This window comes from Schistocerca americana, chromosome 5 (assembly GCF_021461395.2).
Source record: "Schistocerca americana isolate TAMUIC-IGC-003095 chromosome 5, iqSchAmer2.1, whole genome shotgun sequence".
Taxonomy (NCBI): Eukaryota; Metazoa; Arthropoda; class Insecta; order Orthoptera; family Acrididae; genus Schistocerca; species Schistocerca americana.
Genome location: NC_060123.1, coordinates 621,676,585 through 621,701,358, shown reverse-complemented (window position 1 = coordinate 621,701,358; position 24,774 = coordinate 621,676,585). Strand labels below are relative to the sequence as shown.

The 24,774-nt window shown below is 43.8% G+C and overlaps 1 protein-coding gene across 1 annotated transcript in view; it reads left to right on the top strand.

The window, feature by feature from the left end:
- Window positions 1-205: 205 nt before the first annotated feature.
- Window positions 206-24,774, top strand: part of LOC124616594 (glycine-rich protein 1-like) — a 79,635-nt gene continuing 55,066 nt past the window's right edge. The window contains exon 1 of the mRNA XM_047144915.1: window positions 206-256. Coding sequence (XP_047000871.1) covers window positions 206-256 — 51 coding nt within the window. The remainder of the gene's footprint in view (window positions 257-24,774) is intronic.

Here is a 24,774-nt window from a genome sequence, read left to right as displayed (position 1 = left end):
TCTGTAAGGCGAACTGCAGCGGCAACAGTAACCGTTTCCTTGACGCCGTAACAAGGACTGCATTTCACGCTGGAGAGCCGTGATCGGGCTGTATTAGCCGGTAACGCACAGTGTGACTGTCACCGGAAAATATATGGCTCCCCCTCTCTTTTTCTCCCGCGGTATAAGAAGAGTGGGCGTGTTCAGTGGATAAGATTCAGGGAACATGAACTTCTACATAGCGCCGCTACTGCTCGCGTTTTGCGTCGTTGCGTCGGTAAGCAAAGTAGACAGTTCATTACTGCTGTAGATGTCTCAGTGCGTCAGAACTTCAAATATTCTTTGAGCATCCCTATCGTAATGCTTATCTTATGAGCCACGAAATAATGTCAGCACCAATACAGAAGATTTTAAGTTATGTGATGAGGCTCTAGAGGTCCCATGGTCCTATTTTTTTTAATGCAGCTAATGCTAAGGAGAAATTAGGATGTTAGAAAGGCGCTTTACCAAACCACAGGATACAAAAAAGTGTAGTTAATCAAGTAACGCCTAAGTCACTGATCGATGCAGTAGAAATTCAGCTATTTACCCGTGGAACCGGTATTCAAGCGCGCCGAAAAGTTACTATTTAGTCATACGCAACTATAGTTGAATTCTTTTATCTTGGCGGCTCGCGCATGCCCGCCCAGACGTGGGAGATTGCTGCGTTGCCAGTTGCACACGACGCACGCGCCAATAGAAGCAGCGCCATAGTATAGCATAGTTCGCAAGCTTACGTTTAGGGGGGGAGCGCGCAGTTTATGAAGTAAAGCCACCACGGCCGCATTAACCCTTTCGCTGCTACAGAGACGTGCTCCCCGCATTCCGCGCTGTGCGCGATTTTGTCACTGCACTGCTCGCCTGTGCTGACACATGGTGTTTCCGACTGCTTTGACACACTTATCATTCGATTCCACAAAAACTATTTGGCCCAAAAATCAGATTTTTACACATCTTCTTGACTGATACCTTCGCCCCACTTCCTTTGACTGGTTAAAGTGCTTTAAAATAAAGCCAAACGCGCCCGGTGTAAATAAAACTTTTATTACAGACGCGAAAGACGGAATATTTCTCAATATTACATACGACACCTATGTGATACTTACATTAAATGAGGTATTGTTATACAGTAAATTTTATATGAAATTTAGGTACCTTGTCCACATTTCATTCTCAACATTGTGGCAACTAAAATCGACCATACGGAAAGTATACGCTATGGACTTTTACCTCTGCAAACTCTTCAAGATTTCGTGCAATGGTTTTCTACATTTAATGCTGCACAATAACTGGGTTGAACATCGAAACAAAATTAAGTCATTTATGGGGGAAAGTATCAGTCAAGAAGATGTGTAAAAATCTAATTTTTGGGCCAAATAGTTTTTGTGAAATCGAATGATAAGTGTGTCAAAGCAGTGGGAACACCATGTGTCTGCACAGGCGAGCAGTGCAGTGATGTCAAAATCGCGCACAGCGCGGAATGCGGGGCGCACGTGACTGCAGCAGCGAAAGAGTTAATGAAGAGACAAAGCACTAGAAATTTCAAAAAATTGCATTCAAATGAATAAAATTCGTGAAGTAAGACACTTCGATATTGTTTTTAAATAAAGAAAATATTTAGCATCGCACAAGGTTTGAACTCGTTAAATTTCGCTTCTTAACCCAACGCCTTAACCGTTACGCTAGCGCAGCTCATCGTGCTATGTCGTTCCATAAGGACTGTAACACGACACGCAAAATTCTGACAAACACTGTTGGTATGCCTATGAATTACTCGCACTTCATCGAAGTACAATAGGACATAAACAATTACCTCTGTTCTTTGTTGCGAAAAAGCCTGAATTAGGAGTCTTATTGCTTGTTTGGTTTAGTTAATTAATAGAAAATGAAGCAATTCGTATAAAGAATGGTTATTAATAACTTTCTATAAAACAAAATCTGCTATCAAGACATTGCTTTTGTTCTATTACTTTATTTATGACTGAACGTTTCTGAAACAGAAGACACTGGTCCCTGCTCTGCTCTGCAGTCGAGATCTGGCAACGTCGTTCTCTGTTCATTGGCTGACTGTATTTTTTGACGTCAGATGCGCAGAACGAACCTAAACTCGGCCGCCAACATAAATGACGCGCACTTTAGTAATTGCAGTTGCTGTACGTGTCCCCGCGAATTTCAACAGCCTCCTTGAAGATGGTGCTATGTATCTTCTACATATTAGTAGTAGAATGTTTCACGGTGAACGTGATTTCCAACGTGATCGTGTGACATGTTCATCACAAAACGCCTAACCTGGTCCATTGCTCATGGTGCACAATCTCAATTGCAGATTGCATATCTAACGCCTTCCAAGGGCAACGCATGTTTTTTGTACAATATTTAATGTAAGGCTGCCGAATACCGTTTTTTTTTTTTTTTTTTTTTTTTTTTTTTGGAGTGATTTTTAAGTACTTTTAGGACCAGTTTGTGTTGCTGAATAGGAGTACAGCCTCACTTTTGATAAATATGCTCCCGTTTTGTGGCAGTTTAACACTAATTGATGAATATAAACATACAGAAATATCATATTTGCGTAGGCATATCATAATCACAAATTACATGATTACTGTCTCAGATAAGTAACTAATTATGTTGATTACTTCATAACAGGCGGAAGTGTATGCCTACATTCGGCGAGACTATAGCAATTATTCCTTCATGATACGATGTCGGTATGATTTTCTTCTGTGCTGGACTGGAGGCACCGACAGTAGTCCTATTGCCCCTGTCTGTAATCACCTAAGTTATCTGGAAATCTTGATAGGTGGCTGTGGAGGAAATACAATTTGGTACTCATATTAACACCCAACTTTTAAATGAAATTACAATGAAATACAGACCTTTAGCTGCTTACAGACGTTGATAAATATCAACGAATGGTTCAAATGGCTCTGAGCACTATCGGACTTAACATCTGAGGTCATCAGTCACCTAGAACTTAGAACTACTTAAACCTAAGTAACCTAAGGACATCACACACATCCATGCCCGAGGCAGGATTCCAACCTACGACCGTAGCAGTCGCGCGATTCCGGACTGAAGCCCCTAGATCCGCTCGGCCACAGCGGCAGGCGATATATATCAACGGGGACAGATGAAAATGTGTGCCCGACCGGGACAAGGACCCGGGATCTCATGCTTACACGGCAGACGCTCTATCCTTCTGCGCCACCGAGGACACAGAGGACAGTGCCATTGCAGCGACATATCTCTGGACTGCTCCCTCTAGGACCCCACATTTCCAACTTACTGTCCACACTCTACATTTGCAGTGCCCCTGCCCACTATACTCATTTTTCGTGGCTCTCGAACTACCGGTTGCCGTAATCAGACATGTCCGAAAGAACAGATACCATTTTCATACAACATTTTAACGGCTGTCAATATGTTCTCCACAATTGAGTTGTATATGTCTGACTTTGATTACCTAATAAATGTTTCAGAACTAAGATATAACGACGCCAGGCCGACAGTTCTGAATCATTCGTGAAATTCGTCACGTTGGAATCATTCGTGAGTTTGCAAATCTGCGACCCATCAAATACACTTGGTTTCCTTTTTTTGAATGCTCAATGCAGGAGAAAATATACATAAATATTTGAAGATATTTTCTTCTTTATCTAGGGCAGTAACAAATTATTTCATCTCTCCTAGCCTTATAAGCAATTTGGGGGCGGAGGGGGCGGCGAGAATTTTTTTCTCTCTTAACCAATAGCTCCAAAATTATGATGGCAGCACTTACGGAAAGACTTTCTCTTAAAGGCTATCTTACTTTGCTTCATTGATCTTGTTTTGCTCTGCTGTCGCTTAAGCCTAATATCATTTAGGGCCACCGCAAGCACGCAGAAGTCCCACAACACGACGTGGCATGGGCTCGACTAATGTCCGAAGTAGTGCTAGAGGGAAAGGACAACATGGAAAACGCAGGGCTGTCATAAAAGAAGGAGGTGGTGGAGATCTCTTCTGAACAGCACGTTGCAAGGCATGCCAGATAAGCACAGTAATGTATAATGTTCATGCCTGAGGAGTTTGATGGCCAGCGGAAGAGTTTAAACTCAAAAGAGTGATCCTGGAGCGACTCTGTAGCAATTCGGGACGACTGGCATGTCGCATTGTTCTTATGGAATTGCGCAAGTCCGTGGGAATGCACAATGGACTTGAATGGATGCGGATGATCAGACAGGATGCTTACGCACGTGTCATCTTTCAGAGCCGTATCTTGAGGCATCATGAGTCCCATATCGCTCCAACTGCACACGTTCCCCACCATTACAGAGCATTCACCAGCTTGTAAAGTCCCCTGCTGACATACACGGTCCATGGATTCATGAGGCTGTCTCCATACCCCGCTCGATACAATTTGAAATGAGACTCGCTGGACTAGGCAATATGTTTCCAGTCATCAACAGTCAAAGTTGACTGGCGCAGACGAGGCATAAAGCTTTGTGTCGCGCAGTCCTCAAGGGTACACGAGCGGACTTTCAGCTCCGAAAGCCCATATCGATCACGTTTCGTTGAATGGTTCGCACGCTGACACTTGATGGCCCAGCATTAAAATCTGCAGGAATTTGAGGAGGGGATGCTCTTCTGTGACGTTGAACAATTCTGTTGAGTCGTTGTTGGTCCTGTTCTTGCAGGATCTTTTTCCGGCCGCAGCGATGTCGGATATTTCATGTTTTACCGGATTCCTAACATTCTGGGTACACTCGTGAAATGGTCGTAAGGGAAAATCCCCACTTCACAGCTATCTCTGAGATGGCGTGTCCCATCGCTCGTGCACCAACTATAACAACACTTTAAAACTCACTTACATCTTGATAAACTGCCATTGTAGCAGCAGTAACCGATCTACAAACTGCACCAGACACTTGTCTTGCATAGGCGTTGCCGACCGCAGCACCGTATTCTGCCTCTTTATATACCGGGTGATCAAAAAGTCAGTATAAATTTGAAAACTGAATAAATCACGGAATAATGTAGATAGAGAGGTAAAATTTGACACACATACTTGGAATGACGTTGGGTTTTACTAGAACCAAAAAAATACAAAAATTCAAAAAATGTCCGACACATGGCGCTTCATCTGATCAGAATAACAATAATTAGCATAACAAAGTAAGACAAAGCAAAGATGATGTCCTTTACAGGAAATGCTCAATATAACCTCCATCATTCCTCAACAATAGACGTAGTCGAGGAATAATGTTGTAAACAGCACTGTAAAGCATGTCCGGAGTTATGGTGAGACATTGGCGTCGGATGTTGTCTTTCAGCATCCTCAGAGATGTTGGTCGATCACGATACCCCAAAGCCAATAATCGCACGGACTGATGTCTGGGGACCGGGGAGGCCAAGCATGACGAAAGTGGCGGCTAAACACACGATCGTCACCAAACGACGCTCGCAAGAGATCTTTCACGTGCCATCTGTCGGACATTTTGTAGACTTTGTTTTTTTTTTGTTGTAATAAAACCCCATGTCATTCCAAGCATGTGTGTCAATTTTTACCTCTCTATCTACATTATTCCGTGGTTTATGAGGTTTTCAAATTTATACTGACTTTTTGATCACCCTTTATCTCTGTATTTGAATACGCATGGCAATGCCAGTGTCTTTTTCGCTTTAGTGTAAAACAAGGGCATTTCTTGTACCCACACTGCTAGCCAAGCAAGATATTTACCATCTATTTCACAAGAAATAGACAATTGACGTTCATGATAGCGTAATTTCTGAAATATGATTTTGAGGGTTTCATATTCCACTTTCAGTTTGGTTGAGTAGTCAGTGGGAATGGATGAAAAGATATTACCGTTGTGAAGCAAGACACATCTCAGACATCTGGGGGAACTGTCTATGAAAAGCAACCAGTCTTTGGGTCAATAATCCTGTAACACCATCTGGAAGAGTAGAATGGGAATGCTATTTCAATATGTCGTCTCGGCTGAAGCATTTTAGAAGACCTGCTTTCCTCGTACGGTATACTGGAATTTTCGGTTCTGGACTGAGACAGTTCCTTTCCTTTAGATTGGATGCCAGACATTATGCTCCTTTCTTTGACAAATTAAGATCACGTACCGTAACTATAGTTTCTTTGGAGTGAACAATTTAGATGTAGAAATTCTTCCATTATATTCGTTTCCACTGCTGATGCTCCTTTTGCACCCCATATCCCGTATTTATTCAGGTAGTTTAGTAAACGCTGGTATAGGAACATCTTTATTGAGTGCCACAGGTCTCCTGGCTGATTCTAAATTTGGATAGTCCCATTTACGTTAGTTGAATCGACTGAACCCTTTGACATCTACAACAAAGAAGTAACAGTCATCGTTGTGGTCTTTTGGCACTCGCCAGACCACTGGTACACCGAAATTACAGCACTCTCTTCGTCCATTTATCCTCTGTCGAAGACGCTGCATACAATTTTTACAAACAGTGTGGGGATCCCATGGTGTATCTTGACATCCAAGCTCTATCCCAAAATATTCAGTCTTTGCAGAACTCGTATTTTCCTGAAACAGAAAAATAAAAATACAGAACAAATTTTAAAGAATTTAATACAACGAGTAATTGTGAAATATCAAAGATTGTAAAAAGTTTGATGAAAATAAAGATCAACAATACTGCTGGACAATCAGCATCTATTGAAATATTTAATTAAAATCCAAAGACTTAAATGTCTTCAGAACTAGAGCAAAATTCGGGAAAAGTAAAGCCATATTCGGATTCGGGACTTTTCAAATATAATAAATGTGTTCGAGTATCTGTGACAATAATATTTTTAGAGCTGTGTAATTATTGACCAAGTTAAGAAAAAGGCTTTCACAATGTACTCGTTAAGAGTTAAAATAGTAGTTAAACCCACCAACGCAAGCGTTACAGTTTGAAACAGTGTGTGTGTGTTATTTTTAGAGCTGTGTAATTATTGACCAAGTTAAGAAAAAGGCTTTCACAATGTACTCGTTAAGAGTTAAAATAGTAGTTTAACCCACCAACGCAAGCGTTACAGTTTGAAACAGTGTGTGTGTGTTATTTTTAGAGCTGTGTAATTATTGACCAAGTTAAGAAAAAGGCTTTCACAATGTACTCGTTAAGAGTTAAAATAGTAGTTTAACCCACCAACGCAAGCGTTACAGTTTGAAACAGTGTGTGTGTGTTATTTTTAGAGCTGTGTAATTATTGACCAAGTTAAGAAAAAGGCTTTCACAATGTACTCGTTAAGAGTTAAAATGGTAGTTTAACCCACCAACGCAAGCGTAACAGTTTGAAACAGTGTGTGTGTGTGTGTGTGTGTGTGTGTGTGTGTGTGTGTATCTGGAGGTAGCGTAATCTGCGGCGATCAAAATACCACGATTATATTAAGCCAGTATTTGGAAATGACAGCATTTGGCGACCTGCTGGAAAGGTTAAACATAATTTCAGAATTTTCAAAACTTTTTCTCGCTGAAACTACCTGAAAGTGATGAAAGGAAAGAAGTTCAGCAAGTACTACATCTCCGCTGTTCATGGAGTTAAACTTCGCCGTCAAACACGATGTTGTAATTTATTACTTCAGTGCTTCTACCTCCGTTGGCAATGCATTTTGTAGACGGTATTCACCTTTAGTACTCAATGTTCCCTTTTAAATTATGTCACTGTGAAATACATAGCTCAGGAGCTACAACTATGTAAAAATTAAGAAGCGATTTAACACGCAGTTCGATTCTGTAAAGAAGCGAGGGTGGGAAGTCAACTGTCTGTAGATAAGAGCCTACTAGCGTACTATAGAAGCTATACACAGGCGAAGAAGCAAACACTTCTGCTTTGCTCAATAAACTCCAAAGGAAGAAATTACGTTGCTGACAGTTAAAACGACAAAACTAAGAATAGCAAATCATAATATTGCACTTTTTCTGCTTGTACTGAATGTCAGGTTTAATGCAGTGCATACTGTGTATGAGTTTCACTACACGATGCTGCTACCACTGGCTCTAAATCAGCCGGATATCGAGTCGAACTGAGCATATATATCAGGTACGGGTATCTCATTCCACGTTTCTTCACCCGTGCGCCATAGTCCACAAATCATACTGGCATCTTTCGACAACCTGTTCAAAATGGTTCAAATGGCTCTGAGCACTATGGGACTCAACTGCTGAGGTCATTAGTCCCCTAGAACTTAGAACTAGTTAAACCTAACTAACCTAAGGACATCACAAACATCCATGCCCGAGGCAGGATTCGAACCTGCGACCGTAGCGGCCTTGCGGTTCCAGACTGCAGCGCCTTTAACCGCACGGCCACTTCGGCCGGCTACAACCTGTCTACATCTACATCTACATCTACACAGATATTCGCCAAGCCACTGTACGGTGCTTGCCGGAGGGTATGTCCTACCACCACTAGTGATGCCTGTTCCTATTCCGCTGGTAAATAGAGAGAGGGAAAGACGACTCTAGGTATGGCTCTCTGTGAGTCCCGATTTTTTGTATCCTGTCTTAGTGGCCCTTACGCTAAATGTATGTTGTTCGCAATAGAATAGTTGTCCGGCCAGCTTCAAATTCTGGCTCTCTAGATATGTTCCTCGAAAAGAATGTCTCCTTCCCTCAGTGATTTCCATCTCCGTTTCCGGAACATCTTCTTAACACATGCATGCTGATCGAACCTACCGGTAACAAATCAACAGCCCGCCTGTGTATTACTTCGATGTCTTCCTTTAATCCAACTTCGTGCGAATCCCGAACACTCGAGCAGCACTCAATAACAGGTCGCACTAGTATCCTACAGACTGTCCTTTACAGAATAACCACACTTTTTAAAAATTCTCTCAATAAATCGAAGTCGACTATCCCCCTTCCTTACCACAACTTACACGCTCATTTCATTTCATATCGCTTTGCAGCGTTATACTCTCAGATTTTGGAACAATGAGACCGTGACAAGCAAGACACTACTAACAGTGTATGTGAAGATTGCGGGTTTGTTTTCCATATTCGTCCGCTTTAACTTACATTCTCTTTTTTTTTTTACATTTAGAGCTATTTGCCGTGTATCACAGCAACTACAAAGTTTCTCTGACTCATCTTGTACCCTCCTACAGTCAATCAGTTTCGACGCCTATCCGTACACCTTTGCATGATCTATAAACAAATGCAGATTGCTACCCACACTGTTCGTCAGATCGCTTATGTATTCAAACAATGATAGCACTCCTGTCATTCTTCCCTGGGCCACTACTAACGATACCGTTGTCTCTGATGGTCACTCGTCGTCCGGGTCAACATACAACGTCTCATCAGACGAGTTCCGTTTCTATGTATAGCACCACAATGAGCATAGGCTTGTGTGTAGCCTCCAGGAAGAACTAACGTCGGCATCTGGATCTACATCTGTATTGCTTCTCTGCAAATCACACTTAACTGCTTGGCAAAGGGTTCATCGAACAACCTTCGCCGGCCGCCGTGGTCTAGCGGTTCTAGGCGCTCAGTCCGGAACCGCGCGACTGCTACGGTCGCAGGTTCGAATCCTGCCTCGGGCATGGATGTGTGTGATGTCCTTAGGTTAGTTAGGTTTAAGTAGTTCTAAGTTCTAGGGGACTGATGACCACAGATGTTAAGTCCCATTGTGCTCAGAGCCATTTGAACCATTTTAACAACCTTCACAATAATTCTCTATTACTCCAATCTCGAAGGGCGCGCAGAGGAAACGAACTCTTATAACTTTCAGTGCGTGCTATGATTTACCTTATTTTATTATGATGATCGTTTCTCCCTATATAGGTCGGCGCCAACAAAATACTTTCGTGTTTGGAGAAGAAAGTTGGCGGCTGAAATTTCGTGATAAGATTCCGTCGCAAGAATGAACGCCTTTGTCTTAATGATACCCACCCCAGATCCAGTATCATGTCAGTGACACTCTCTCGCCATGTCCGGATGGAATCACAATTATGTTTTAGAAATAAAACTCTGCGGCACTTGCCTCCTAAGTTAGCTTGAATTTATTGCGAATCTCTCGTCCAGCGCAAAGCCCCAGGCAACTTGAAAAAATCACAGGAGACTCCTGTATGTGAAAAGGAAAAAAGTAATGAACCCGCATAATTATAGAACAATATCTGTAACATCGATCTGCTGCAGGATTCTTGAATATTTCCTCAGTTCGAATATACTAGATTTCCTTGAGACTCAAAACCCTCCGCCCACGAATCAGCACACTTTTAGAAAGCATCACCCCTACATACATAGCCTGCGCTTTCCTCGTGTGATATACTGCGAATTATGGATGTAGGGATGTTGCTATATTTACGAAAAGCGTTTGACGCGGCGCCCCAGTGCAGACTGTTTGGAGAGGAACGAGCATGTGGGGTAGGCTCCCAGATATGAGATGATCTCGAAGAATTCTTAGGTAATAGACAGACAGGTCTGCCGGTGCATGTCTCTCTGCTGCTGCGTGAGAGGATGACGCAGCTACGCATGTCGAGCTGACAGCCTCAGTACACCAGTCGTCTTAGCGTTGGGAACGTGGATACCGTTTTCGCTGCAGAGGAGACCACTCCATCTCACAATGTACGTGACGTGACAGTATAATTCTTCTAGTATTAGCAAAACTGTGAAGGTACAGTGGTTGGACAAAACTATAAAATCCAATAGGTGTAGATAAATAGTCAATCTCACAGTCAGCGCTATTGAATTGGACAATGGTACTGGTAAGAAGTCCTCGATAGATTGTGGATTTCAGTCGTGGTTCCAAGACTGTTGTGTGTAACTATGGGTGCGTTATGTGGAGCTATGTGAATTTTAACGTGGGAAAAATGTTGGCACTTCTGGGTGGTTGCTACCGTAACCAAGGTAGCGGAAATGTTTGGTGTATCAAATACTTATACTGCATACAAGTAAAGCGGAAGAAAATCATCAGTTAAGTCGTAACGCTCACTAAAGAGTGTGCTGAGTATATGTGACGGACGATCACTGAAAGGGAATTGCGACGCATTATAAGGGAACGACAGTTGAAGACGTCATTGGAAAACGGAATGTCGCACTCGCGAACTCGTTAGCACCAACACATCACGAATAGAGCTCCATAACCTGAGAACTGCAGGGTGAGCAGGCATTCCAAAACCTGTCATCAGCAATGTAAATGGGTGTAACAGGAAAACGGGGTCGGAGTCATAAAACCTAGACTACAGAGCAATGGAGAGATGCCGTTTGGCAGGTTGTGCGATGATTCACGCTGTTTACAAAATCTGGCCAAGTTTACGAGGAGCAAAAGATGGCGGACTTCGGTGATTTGGGCAGCCATATGGTAGTATTCAATGGGAAAAATTGTTACTGTACAAGGTCGCATTAATTCCAGGGATTACGTGCTCATTTTCGCTGATAAGGTCTATCTCATGGTAAAATATTTGCTCCCCAATGGTGGCAATGCGTTCCAAGAAGGTAGGGTCATTATTCACGTGGCTCACCTCGTCCAGGACTGGTTCTGTAAGCATGAGGATGAACTGTTGCATCTCCCCTGGTCACCCTAGTCTTCATGTCTCAGAATCATTAAGCCCTTTGGAGATCGCTGTGCACCTTCACCAGCATTATTTGAACTTGCCACTATTTTACAGGAAGAATGATATAAGATTCCCTCGAAACCAATACATCATTTCTGCTCAGCCACTGCGAGAAGACTGGAAGATTTTTTGAATGCAAACATATTTCCTACAACATATTACGCACGTTAATGGATTGTATTTTGGGTTTTTGCATATTCTTGTCCAAACCCTGTATATCTGTTCTATCGAATACCTTCAGCGTAGGACTGTTCAAATCGTGCAAGTCGTGTGGTACGGTACTGGAAATCATTATTCAGGCATGGGTATTTGTAGGAATATTAACATTGTCGGTTGGAACACTTTTGCGCTGTGTATGCAATAGTATGAGATCCAGTATGCCGAGAAATACAGCCAAATGGTATCGCATTTGATGTTAGTACTACACTATAGAACAAAACATGAATGAATCACGTGATAGAGGGTGAGACAAGGTGTTGTGGGTTGGCAAGAGAGCCAACCCGGTTTTGATAGGAAGCCGAAAGGCACGCGTTTTACCTCACGCAGGCTGGCGTGAGGTCTGGAACAGGACAAGGAATTGAGACTAGCAAAAAAGGTACGTAGCTTCTGGAATACTTAACTTTAATCCATAATTGGTGAACATCGCTCTTGACGGTACATGTTTTACAGCACCAATAGTAACTGGTAATGGCGCCCTGCTAGGTCGTAGCAAATGACGTAGCTGAAGGCTATGCTAACTATCGTCTCGGCAAATGAGAGCGTATTTTGTCAGTGAACCATCGCTAGCAAAGTCGGTTGAACAACTGGGGCGAGTGGTAGGAAGTCTCTCTAGACCTGCTGTGTGGCGGCGCTCGGTCTGCAATCACTGATAGTAGCGGACGGTTGTGGCATTAGGCTTCCGCCCGCCGTGGGGAGGACCCCATGTTGACGTATGCGACGAGGTGGGGAGCCTAACAACAGGCGAGACTGTGCCACCCGCACCCTGCCATTCGGACCGAGGGGAGCTAGGAAACGCCTGAAAACCTGCTCCAGGGTGCACGCCAACATGCGGTGTATGCGACCGTAGAGAGACAGGAGGGCCGAAGGGTCGACCTCCATCGGGCCGGGGTACCCGACGGGCGAAGACGACATATGGTCCGGAGCGGGCAAGAGTTCCATGTCGGAGGACAACTGGTCACGGGAAGCGATCGGCGGCGCGTGACCCAGGGAGGCGCCCGGCGGTTGCAGCGAAGCGTCCACTGCGGGCGCGGCGGCGGGGGCGGGTAGCCATGGGGCAAAACGGAAGGCAGCGTCGGTAACACCAGGGGCTGAAACGAGCCAGTAGATGGGTCCCCAGGGCGCTGACCGGACGGCACCGTCGCTGAAAGCAGACGGGAAGCGGCAGATCCCGTGCGACGACAGAGGCGCAGCCGATTGAGATGCCGACGCACCTCACGAGAGGCCCCCAAAACCAGATACATAGCGCGGCCGAGGCAGCGAAGAATGCGCCCTTCGAGCCAACGCCGTGGACCTCGATAGTTGCGGTAGTAGACAAGATCGCCTGGGGCAAAAGCGGGTGTCTGCCGCTGCACAGGAACCAGATGCGGCGGATGTAGCAAAGACATCAAGATGCGATGAGGGCGACCGTGAAGCAACCCAGCCGGCGAACGACCATCTCGAGGCTGAGAGCGATACGAAGACAAAAAGAGCAATAACGCGTCCTCCCGAGAATGCGATGTTTCAACTTCAACATCTGTGACTTGAAAGTCCTGACCAAACGTTCAGCGGCACCGTTTGGCTGTGGCGAAAACGGCGCGGACGTCAGATGTTGAATACCATTGGCCTTACAGAATGACTGAAATTCTGCGGACATGAATTGTGGGCCATTGTCGGAAACAATAGTCTGTGGAAGACCTTCGATGCAAAAGATAGCGGATAACGCTTGGATGGTGGCAGATGACGTCGTGGAAGACATCCGGACAACAAAAGGAAAATTAAATAATGAATCTACCACAACCAACTATCGAGCATTCCAGAATGGGCCAGCAAAATCGATGTGTAAGCGTTGCCAAGGGAAATGGCTTTTGGCCATGCAAAGAATTTCCGCGGTGGTGCTGATTGTTGTTCGGCACATACCATGCAAGAAGAGCACATACTCGTAATCACGGCATCGATTCCGAACCAAATACAGTGCTGACGAGCAAGTTGTTTCGTCCTCACTATACCCCAATGTCCTTGATGGAGAAGCTGTAAGACAGAGGACTGTAACAAACGTGGGACCATGACCCTGTACTGATCATTATCTGAACGCAATAGCAAAACACCACGTCGTACAAAAAGACTCCTTGTGAGCAAAAAATCGGCGAACCAACGGATCCCCGATCCGTGACTTTGAGAAGGGCCATTGAGTAGCAACGAAACGCAGAACGGTAGCCAGGACAGGGTCGGCATCTGTGGCTGTAGCTACACGAAGAAAATCAATCGGAAACGATTCGACCACGTCATCGGTTTCCGAATCAATGAACATGCAAGCAAGTTCGGAGGAATCGAATGCTCTATCCTCAGCAACAGCAAACGGGACAACGCATCGGCGTTTCCGTGCATAGAAGTGGACCGATACAAGATATCGTAGCGGTACTGCGAGAGGAAAATAGACCAGCGAATGAATTTCTGCGCTGTACGTGGAGGTACAGGTTTCGTGGGATGAAAAAACGATGTCAAAGGTTTGTGGTCTGTGATGATGGTAAAGTGACGACCATACAAGATATCATGAAACTTTGTAACACCAAATACGAGAGCCCATGCTTCTTTCTCGATCTGTGAATAATTTCTTTGCGCAGACGAGAGCAATTTGGACGCAAAGGCAATAGGGCGATCGTGCGAACCATCTTTGTGCGCAAGCACAGCACCGATCCCGAAATCCGATGCATCCACCATCAACAAAAGGGGCTTCCGGAGATCGAATGGCGTAAGGCAAGTTTTGGAAAGCAATGCCGATTTCAACTGGCGAAAGGCGCGTTCGCATTCCGTCGTCCAGACGAACGGAACACCTTTACGGCGTAAGCGATGAAGCGGAGCTGAAATGGAAGAGACATGCGGCACGTATCTGTGATAATAGTTAATTTTTCCCAGCACACTCTTTAGCTGCTTCAAAGTCTGCGGCGAAGGCAAGTCTTGTATGGCACGGAGGTGCTCGGGACTGGGATGTATGCCTTGGGCATTGAGTACATGTCCCAGGTAGGGCAAGTCACGAGCAAAAAACACACATTTGTCCAACCGCAAGCGAAGACCATTTTGTCTCAAGACCTGAAATAATGTTCTGACATTGGCTAAATGTTCTTCTTCCATCTTTCCGGAGATCACAATAGCGTCCAGATAGTTTGCTGCAGTAGGGACCGACGCACAAACAGTTTGTAGATATTCCTGAAACAATGCAGGGGCGGATGCACACGCGAATGGCAGTCGTTTGAATCGATACAAACCAAGATGCGTGTTAACCACCAAAACGCGCTGGGATTCTTCGTCCACCTGTATTTGCAAGTACGCATCTGCTAGGTCCAGCTTCGAAAAATATTTACCTGGGCACAGTTTGTCAAAAAGATCTTCCGGGCGGGGTAAAGGAAAAGTTGCAGTCACTAGTTGTGGATTCACTGTTGCCTTGAAGTCCACACAAAGTCTCAATTCTCCCGAAGGTTTAGGAAAAATTACTAAGGGTGATGCCCAGAGAGAAGCCTGTACACGTTCAATTACACCTTGTGATTCCAAAACGTGTAATGTTTTTGATACCTCATCACGCAATGTGTGGGGAACATTGCGCACTCTGAAAAATTTCAGTTGCGCGTATACTTTCAGTTCTAAATGTGCTTTATAGTTCTTAGCGCAACCGAGGCCCGGTGCAAAAATGTCTGCAAATTCTTCACATAGACGGGAAACATCGTCGGAAGGCTCAGTCTGGTTCACTGATAGGACCTGATTTACTATAGACAAGTTAAACAACTGAAATGAATAGAAACCAAACAAGTTCACTGCAGCAGAAGAATGAAGGACGTAAAATGACACAAGTTTTGGTTGTCCCTTGTATGTTGCAAGAAGGCTGCACTGTCCTAACACAGGGATCACTTGACCTAAATAGGTACTTAACATTTGCGGCACGCAACAGAGGTGTGCCCAGCAGTTTGTAAGTGTCTTGATTGATCAGTGAAACTGCAGCGCCGGTATCGAGCTGGAACGGTATCACTTTGCCGTTAATGTCCAAGTCCACAAAAAGTTTATTGTCCTGCGGAGGACAAGAGCGACTGTCTCGTGCAACGTGAACTGACTCTGGTACAAAATCACTTGCGACTTGACGGGAGTTCCGGCGACATCGACGCACACTATTTGTGGGACGAACACAGTCACTGTTAGAGAGAGTGGCACTGGGCGGAGTGGAATGAACTACATGAATTTCCATGGGCGAAGTGTCGCGAGCCTGAGTATCCTTAGTTCGATTCCGATTCCGGCGCGAAGCAAAGGGCCTGGAATGATTTTGAGCTTCCGATCTGAGCTTTTTCTGGCAAACACTTTGAACATGTCCTTTTTTATTAGAGAAAAAGCAAATAGCTTGGCGTGACGGGCAATTCTCAAGCGAATGTCTAATAGCACACTGCAGGCATGATTTTAGCACTGCATTTGCATGCCGGCGCGGTACACGTGGCTGAAAGTTTGGCGGCAGCGGCGCGGTCGGGCGCGAGGGCTGTTTACTGTTCCGTACAGCTCGCCCGGCGGGCCGGTTAACTTGACACACGGGTGGCGAAGTCTCAAATGATGCCTAAGCAAAGTCAAGTGTGTCCTGCCGATCCAATATGTGCATCACTTGTTGAAGGGAGGGATTGACTAGTTTCAAAATCTGTTCCCGTATACGAAAATCAGAAACGTTCTGTGCAATTGCATCACGTACCATAGTATCTGAATAAGGGAGTCCACATTGACACTCAGAAGCACAATCCCTAGTAAGGCCTTGCAAGGTTGCAACCCACTCCCGATTAGTCTCATTGGCCGTACGTTTTGTACGAAAGAAGATATACCTTTTCGCAACTATATTTACTGATTCTTTGAAGTATGCATCTAATGCAGACAAAATTTCGTCGTAGGACAGAGTTGCTACATCGCGTCAGGGAAGTAATTTGACTATCACACGGTACGTCTGAACCCCGACGGAGGAAAGGAGAAAAGGCCGCCGCTCACTACCTTGAATTCCGTAGGCGGCGAGATGGAATCCAAATTGGCGTGACCACTTCGTCCAGCTTTCCAGTGCAGCATCAAAACGACGAAAAGTTGGTGCAACTGCGTGTTGTGGCTGCGTTGGCGGTGGAGCGGAGGCTGCCGCGTCGTTTTGCATTGCACGTTGACCCTGGACGAGCTGTCCAAAGGCATCCAGTAAGGCCTGCGTCTGCTGATTCTGTAAGCGATAAAATTCGGACAGTACATCTGGAGATGGTGGTGAAGCCATTACACAAGTAAATCAGGGCAGTATAGTTACGAACGCGGTGTGGCCTCGTCGCCAAATGTTGTGGGTTGGCAAGAGAGCCAACCCAGTTTTGAGAGGAAGCCGAAAGGCACGCACCTTATCTCATGCAGGCAGGCGTGAGGTCTGGAACAGTACAAGGACTAGCAAAAAAGGACGTAGCTGTGGAATACTTAACTTTAATCCATAAATGGAGAACATCACTCTTGACGGTACATGTTTTACAGCATCAATAGTAACTGGTAATGGCGCCTTGCTAGGTCGTAGCAAATGACGTAGATGAAGGCTATGCTAACTATCGTCTCGGCAAATGAGAGCGTATTTTGTCAGTGAACCATCGCTAGCAAAGTCGGTTGAACAACTGGGGCGAGTGGTAGGAAGTCTCTCTAGACCTGCCGTGTGGCGGCGCTCGGTCTGCAATCACTGATAGTGGCGACACGCCGGTCCGACGTATACTAACGGACCGCGGCCGATTTAAAGGCTACCACCTAGCAAGTGTGGTGTCTGGCGGTGACACCACACAAGGTATAAAGGCAGTGAGCTGTGTGCGCACGTGTCTTTATTACAGAAAGGAAACAGGCACCATCAGTGACAGTGCGTGTTGTGTAACAATTTCACGCAGAAAACAGTTGCATGTGGTGAAACAGCAAACAACGGTCCGTAAAACGAAATGGAGCTCTCTAATCGAATATTCTACAAGAAGATAAAACCGATCAGGGACAATGATTAATAATTTCTTTAGACTGGGTGCACGATATTGACAGAACGGATAATATGGCCAAAGCAGAAAATTTTCTGAGGCATCGAAACGATTACTTTAGGACAAAGAAAGGGCTTCAAGTCGTTATTCTTCTCAACTTGTTGCTGATTTTCAGTTGCCTATAACTGCCATACATGTACGAAAAATTTTGTCACATGTCAAATGTCTTGCATTCAGGTAAACACTGCAAAAACCTGCTGTGAAATCCAAACATAAACAGGATAGATAAGAATTTACTGAAAAACATATGTCATAGGCTTCAGAATGGCATGAAGTGAGTTGCAATGATGAGAAGAAGTTTAATTTAGACGGGCTGGAGGGATTTCAGTTATTATTGGCATAATATGAGAACAGAGATCGAGCAGAAATTTTGCTGGTGGAAGAGTTATGATTTCGGCAGCCTTCTAGACTAAAAGTAAATCACGCATTGCTTTGCCGAATGTTCTCTAACAGATTTGAAAACCATTGGAAAACATTTAAGTGATACTTTCAAGACGTGTTTATCTGAACGGAAAGCAATTTGAGGCCGCATGCGAGCTCAAAAGCGCGATATGGTAAGAGTGGGTGACAATTTCACTGGAAGAACGAAGAAACCCAACAAAATAAATTCCGAAAAGAATTTTTGACGTAATTAAGATGAAAGGAGGTCGAAGAAAGTACTAACGATGCCATAATAGAACACGATATTGATTGCCTTTATACCAATTTCCAACCAGAAATTCGAAAGCCTTATTTTGATACTCAAGTAATGAATGAAACTACGTAACTCCATCATAACTCTTTGTTATGATGGAGTCTTGTATGTATCTCTATAAGTAAAATCGATACGTGTTGCTTCGGACATTGTGCGTACTACTACTGTCGCAGGAACCCAGGCTTTACAATGATTTCCACTACTGTACAGACATCCTGAAATCTTCGATTCCATATGCGCATGCCAGTGTGGGATGCTGACCAATGCTAGCAGGCCTCGGTCTTGTGACTGCCAAATTACGACGCAAGCAGGGAAACGTTAACGCTTCTTACACAAGGCATAACACAATCTTCTTGTGACAAGATTCATGTACAATACGTAAATAAGACACTTGCTGCATAATCTTCCCTTCTTTACAGAATGTAGACAGCATTACATTATTGTATGAGTAAATGCTCTGAAATGCTAATCATTTGCGTATGAAGTATCTCATACACTTCATGCCGTTTTGATACCTGTTGTGTGTCACCATCATGGTCTTACATATTTAGTGATCAGCAATGTACTTAAGTATTACTGTTGTTGTTGTTGTTGTGGTCGTCAGTCCTAAGACTGGTTTGATGCAGCTCTCCATGCTACTCTATCCTGTGCAACCTTCTTTATCTCCCAGTACCTACTGCATCCTACATCCTTCTGAATCTGCTTAGAGTATTCATCTCATGGTCTCCTTCTACGATTTTTACCCTCCATCCTGCCCTCCAGAACTAAATTGGTGATCCCTTGATGCCTCAGAACATGTCCTACCAACCGATTCCTTCTTGTAGTCAAGTTGTGCCACAAACTCCTCTTCTCCCCAATTCTGTTCAATGCCTCCTCATTAGTTATGTGATCTACCCATCTAATCTTCAGCATTCTTCTATAGCACCACATTTCGAAAGCTTCTATTCTCTTCTTGTCCAAACTATTTAGCGTCCATGTTTCACTTCCATACATGGCTACACTCCATACAAATACTTTGAGAAACGACTTCCTGACGCTTAAATCAATACTCGACGTTAACAAATTTCTCTTCTTCAGAAACGCTTTCCTTGCCATCGCCAGTCTACATTTTATATCCTCTCTACTTCGACCATCATCAGTTATTTTGCTCCCGAAATAGCAAAACTCCTTTATTACTTTAAGCGTCTCATTTCTTAATCTAATTCCCTCAGCATCACCCGACTTCCTGTACACTTTGGGAAAGCATGACTCTTTAAACTCTTCGAGAGCTCATGTTTCATGCAATGCATGACTTTCTCTGACTTATAACCTGGATGAATAGACGAGAGGAAATAATATCGCAACACTTTGGATCCTCACCAGGTGTTTTACAGCTGGCTGTGATGTTCAAATATGTGTTTACATAATAGTTGCAAATTCCCATAGGCATGTACAACATAGTGGCTTATCAGTCTCAGTTACAAACTGTGAGTCGAACCAAGGACTCCTGCATGTACTCAGCCTTACTGGCAGTGGCTGCTATTCCTTACTGTCCCCCAAGCCTTTTCAGGCCCGAAGTAAGCCAAGCTCCTGAGCAGAGTGATATACAACGTGGCCTTCAGTTGAAAGAAAAACAGCAGTAAAACAGCCCTCGGTTACTATTTTTACAAATTAACCTGGTTTCAACACTGCTGGGAGTTTCTTCAGAATTTAATTCAAAGAGTGGTCCACGAGGTGCATTCAAGTTCTAAGGCCTCCAATTTTTTTTCTCCGGACTGGAAAGAGATAGAAACATGCGCATTGTTTTAAAATGAGGCCGCGTTCATTGTTAATACGTCCCAGAGATGGCAGCACTGTACGGCAGATGGAATTTTACCGCCAGCGGCGAGAATGAGAACTGTTTTAAATACTTAAAATGGCGACGTTTTCCTTACTTGAACTGCGTGCAATCATTCGTTTTCTAAATTTGCGTGGTGTGAAACCAATTGAAATTCATCGACAGTTGAAGGATACATGTGGTGATGGAGTTATGGATGTGTCGAAAGTGCGTTCGTGGGTGCGACAGTTTAATGAAGGCAGAACATCGAGTGACAACAAACCGAAACAACCTCGGGCTCGCACAAGCCAGTCTGACGACATGATCGATAAAGTGGAGAGAATTGTTTTGGGGGATCGCTGAATGACTGTTGAACAGATCGCCTCCAGAGTTGGCATTTCTGTGGGTTCTGTGCACACAATCCTGCATGACGACCTGAAAATGCGAAAAGTGTCATCCAGGTGGGTGCCACGAATGCTGACGGACGACCTCATGGCTGCCCGTGTGGCATGTTGCCAGGCAATGTTGACGTGCAACGACAGCATGAATGGGACTTTCTGTTCGTCGGTTGTGACAATGGATGAGACGTGGATGCCATTTTTCAATCCAGAAACAAAGCGTCAGTCAACTCAATGGAAGCACACAGATTCACCGCCCCAAAAAAAATTTCGGGTAACCGCCAGTGCTGAAAAAATAATGGTGTCCATATTCTGGGACAGTGAGGGCGTAATCCTTACCCATTGCGTTCTAAAGGGCACTACGGTAACAGGTGCATCCTACGAAAATGTTTTGAAGAACAAATTCCTTCCTGTACTGCAATAAAAACGTCTGGGAAGGGCTGTGTGTGTGCTGTTTCACCAAGACAACGCACCCGCACATGGAGCTAACTTTACGCATCAGTTTCTTCGTGATAACAACTTTGAAGTGATTCCTCATGCTCCCTACTCACCTGACCTGGCTCCTAGTGACTTTAGGCTTTTTCCAACAATGAAAGACACTCTCCATGGCCGCACATTCAACAACCGTGCTGCTATTGCCTCAGCGATTTTCCAGTGGTCAAAACAGACTCCTAAAGAAGCCTTCGCCGCTGCCATGGAATCATGGCGTCAGCGTTGTGAAAAATGTGTACGTCTGCAAGGCGATTACGTCGAGAAGTAACGCCAGTTTCATCGATTTCGGGTGACTAGTTAAATAGAAAAAAAATCGGAGGCCTTAGAATTTGAATGCACCTCGTATATTCTACAACATGGTCACAGAATGATTACTAAAAACGTATGATAGGGTACAAGTACGATTTTAGTCATAATTCTGCGACCATGTTATAGAATATGGACCATTATTTGATTTAAATTCTGAAGAAGACACTCCTAGCAGCGTTGGAACCAGGTTAATTTGTTAAAAATAATGACCGAGGGCTGTTTTTCTTTCAATTGTAACTATTCACGGTCTCTGAACGTGCAGCCACGTACAGAATTTAACGTGGGCTTCGCAATGACAGTGGAAAATTAAAAACACAGCTTTAAATAGCTCCATAGCGTCAGTGGAATGTTGGTGTCTCCGTCACACGTGACTACGAATTGAGTCTCCTTCTACCTGAAAGACCTTCCCGGTTCCATCTTCAGAGGATCCATTTCAAACATAGCGACACGACTGTACTTGGAGGGTATAGATTACACAGAGAAGAACCCTTACTTGTTACAATATTGGTGGGGGGGGGGGGGGGAGGGACAGATGGAAGTCGTTTCGAATCGACACGACAGGGACGATTGATCAGGAATGAGGACTGGAAACTTTAGTACCAATAAACTCTACCTCAACAGCAAAACAGCATTTCGGAGTAGATGGAACACGTTACATCCGTCATTCAACAGGTCACTTACTAATCTATCGCAAAGTCTTGAGCAACCTTTGTGAGGCAGGCTCTCCCTTGTAGGGATGACGAGTGTCGTTTTACCCTCAGGCATAGACGAGTGCCTGTGTGAAATTAAAACACGATCCCAATACAGAAACATTGGTGGTGAGGAATGTTAACAACAAAGTCCAGCAAACGACTGTACTTTTTAACAATGTTACACCAAATTGCAAGTGATGCAATTGTTCTGATTTACTTGCCTCCAACATAGAGGAGTACAATTAGCCCTCCTTCTTGTGAAATCTGCCTTCTGTACTGTCTGCAGCTCGTCCCACCACGCTTGGTCACGACGTGATAAAGTACATCGTGCTCTAATACATCATTCTTCATCAAAAGCAACCTCATTGAGCTTTTTATTGAGATCAGGATTATGCCGCCACTTTTAGAAAGAAGGTAAAATGGATGAAAAGCCGATCCAGCACCACATAGTATGACTTTCCGCGCTATATGGTTTTTGCATCCCATGTCAATGAATATTTTTACAATTCGTATTCGAAATGCAAACGCCGTTTGGAAATAAAACAACGTATTGACTTTTTAAAAAACTATCAATCATGGTCTGAATTTCTCGCAAATGTATTTCACTTTTTAATTAATCGATGTACACTTCTGAACAGTTTTTACTACACTCCACTAAATTATTCGTAGTATTTGGCCTTCTCGTTGCACAGTATCATTGGCTTGTTTACTGGAACTGCCCAACCACCTTTTTATAACTCACATTTGTTTAGTCGCGTTTAAAGTCTCAACGCCACTGTCCAACCAAGCCTTGACTAATAACTGTAGGCTCATAAACTAATGTAAAACTGATCAAGAATTTGAAGCCCTTTAGCTCCTCTTCCGTACAAAAAACCGAATCACAGCACAGTTCGAAAATGACTATTGAATCAACACAATCATTTGTGTATCTCTGCAAACATTAAAAACATAGTGCTACAATCATGCAACTTTGTTCTGGGCTGTCAGCATTTAAATATAACCAAATGGCCTGGTAATGACCTTCTGATAAATCAGGACTTCAAATAAAATTTTGTAATTTTGAGATTTACAGTTTCACTGGTATTTGAAACTTACAGCGAGAGTCCACTCGAGTAAGCGGCAGTTCCTTCTTTGGTTTATCAACAATCACCTGTATTTATTTTTCTCTCTCAGTTACTCCATTAAGTGAAACGAAGAACATTAAGTGAAATTAACTTTGACTGTCAAGAGGGTATTATGTAAAGCACAAAATGACCACCCTAGGAGAAACTTACAGAAACTCAGGATACCAAAAGAACTTTTAGTCGTGAGTAAAGGTTCTTAGTAAGCAAACGTTTGTGTCGTACACCCATAGATCGAATAGGAAATGGAACTGAGAGCTGCCAAGTGAAAGTAGACGTGTTCAGTTCTGTTCCCAGATCTCCAACTATAGATATTACTCTGTTAATCCATCAAGGAAAGTGGGACTGCAGCCGGACTTCAGTAACGATAACAAAACCAACCGCTGTATTTGAATCCAACGTCGTTTACTTCTTCTTAACACGTGTTACCAATTTTGACACTAAATGGTGTCACCTTCAGGCTCCAGGGATAACATGCCCTCCGCAACCGTCTGATCATGATGGGCTTGTTATTTCCACAGAAGGTACGTAGTCCAGTTAATGTTTGCAAGCTACATACGATTCTGCTCACTGCACATGAAAACGGTTGTGAATGGCAGGTTATGCTTGGGACCTGAAGATGACGCCATTTGGTGTTGGAACTGGCAGCCTGTGTTAAAAAGGAATAAACGACGTTTTTTTGTCATTGTTCAAGTGCCATAAGTATTACAGGTTTTGAGAAACATTTAAAATTATTGACATTAAACACGGCTCGAAGAGCGGAAAGAATTCCTGTCAGATTCCATGCAAAAGTTGGGTCTGAGCATCGTGCCATTTTAGCTATTATAAACTTTAGATCAACTGGACAACAAAGTGTGTCCAGTGGTGAAAAGTAAGCACGGGCCACATACGTCAATAAGTGTGGCAGACTGCTACACAAAAGTAATGTCCTAGCTCCTTCACGTTCATCGGATGTAGAATCTTATAACATATCCTGAGCTCAAACGTCATGAGTTATCTCGAACAGCATGATTCTCTCTATATTATAGTGACTCCTAGCAGGGACGCCGTTCTTAGAAAAATGAATGAAGGCAAAACACATATCGGTGGGAAAACTGAATCTCATGCAAAATTATTCCACTTCTGAAGTAGGATGTCTTATGTTACACGTTAGAGTGGCATTTGATTAAGATGTGCACTAACCTCAGCGTTCACAAGAAAGCCAGAATTTCTTCCAGGCAACATTAATCAATACTTCTGTCTCCATTCCCACCTCCCTTCCTACCAATCTTCTTATGCACTCTCTACATAACACTGAAGTTTTTTTGAAGTTTGTCATTACCAGTGAACATTATTCCCGTATATCTTACTTAAAATCTCAGATATAGAACGTCATATTATATCGGTATCCTTTTACACTGAAAGTGTAACGGATCCTGGCTGACACTTGAAAATGTGTTGAGATGAAGTT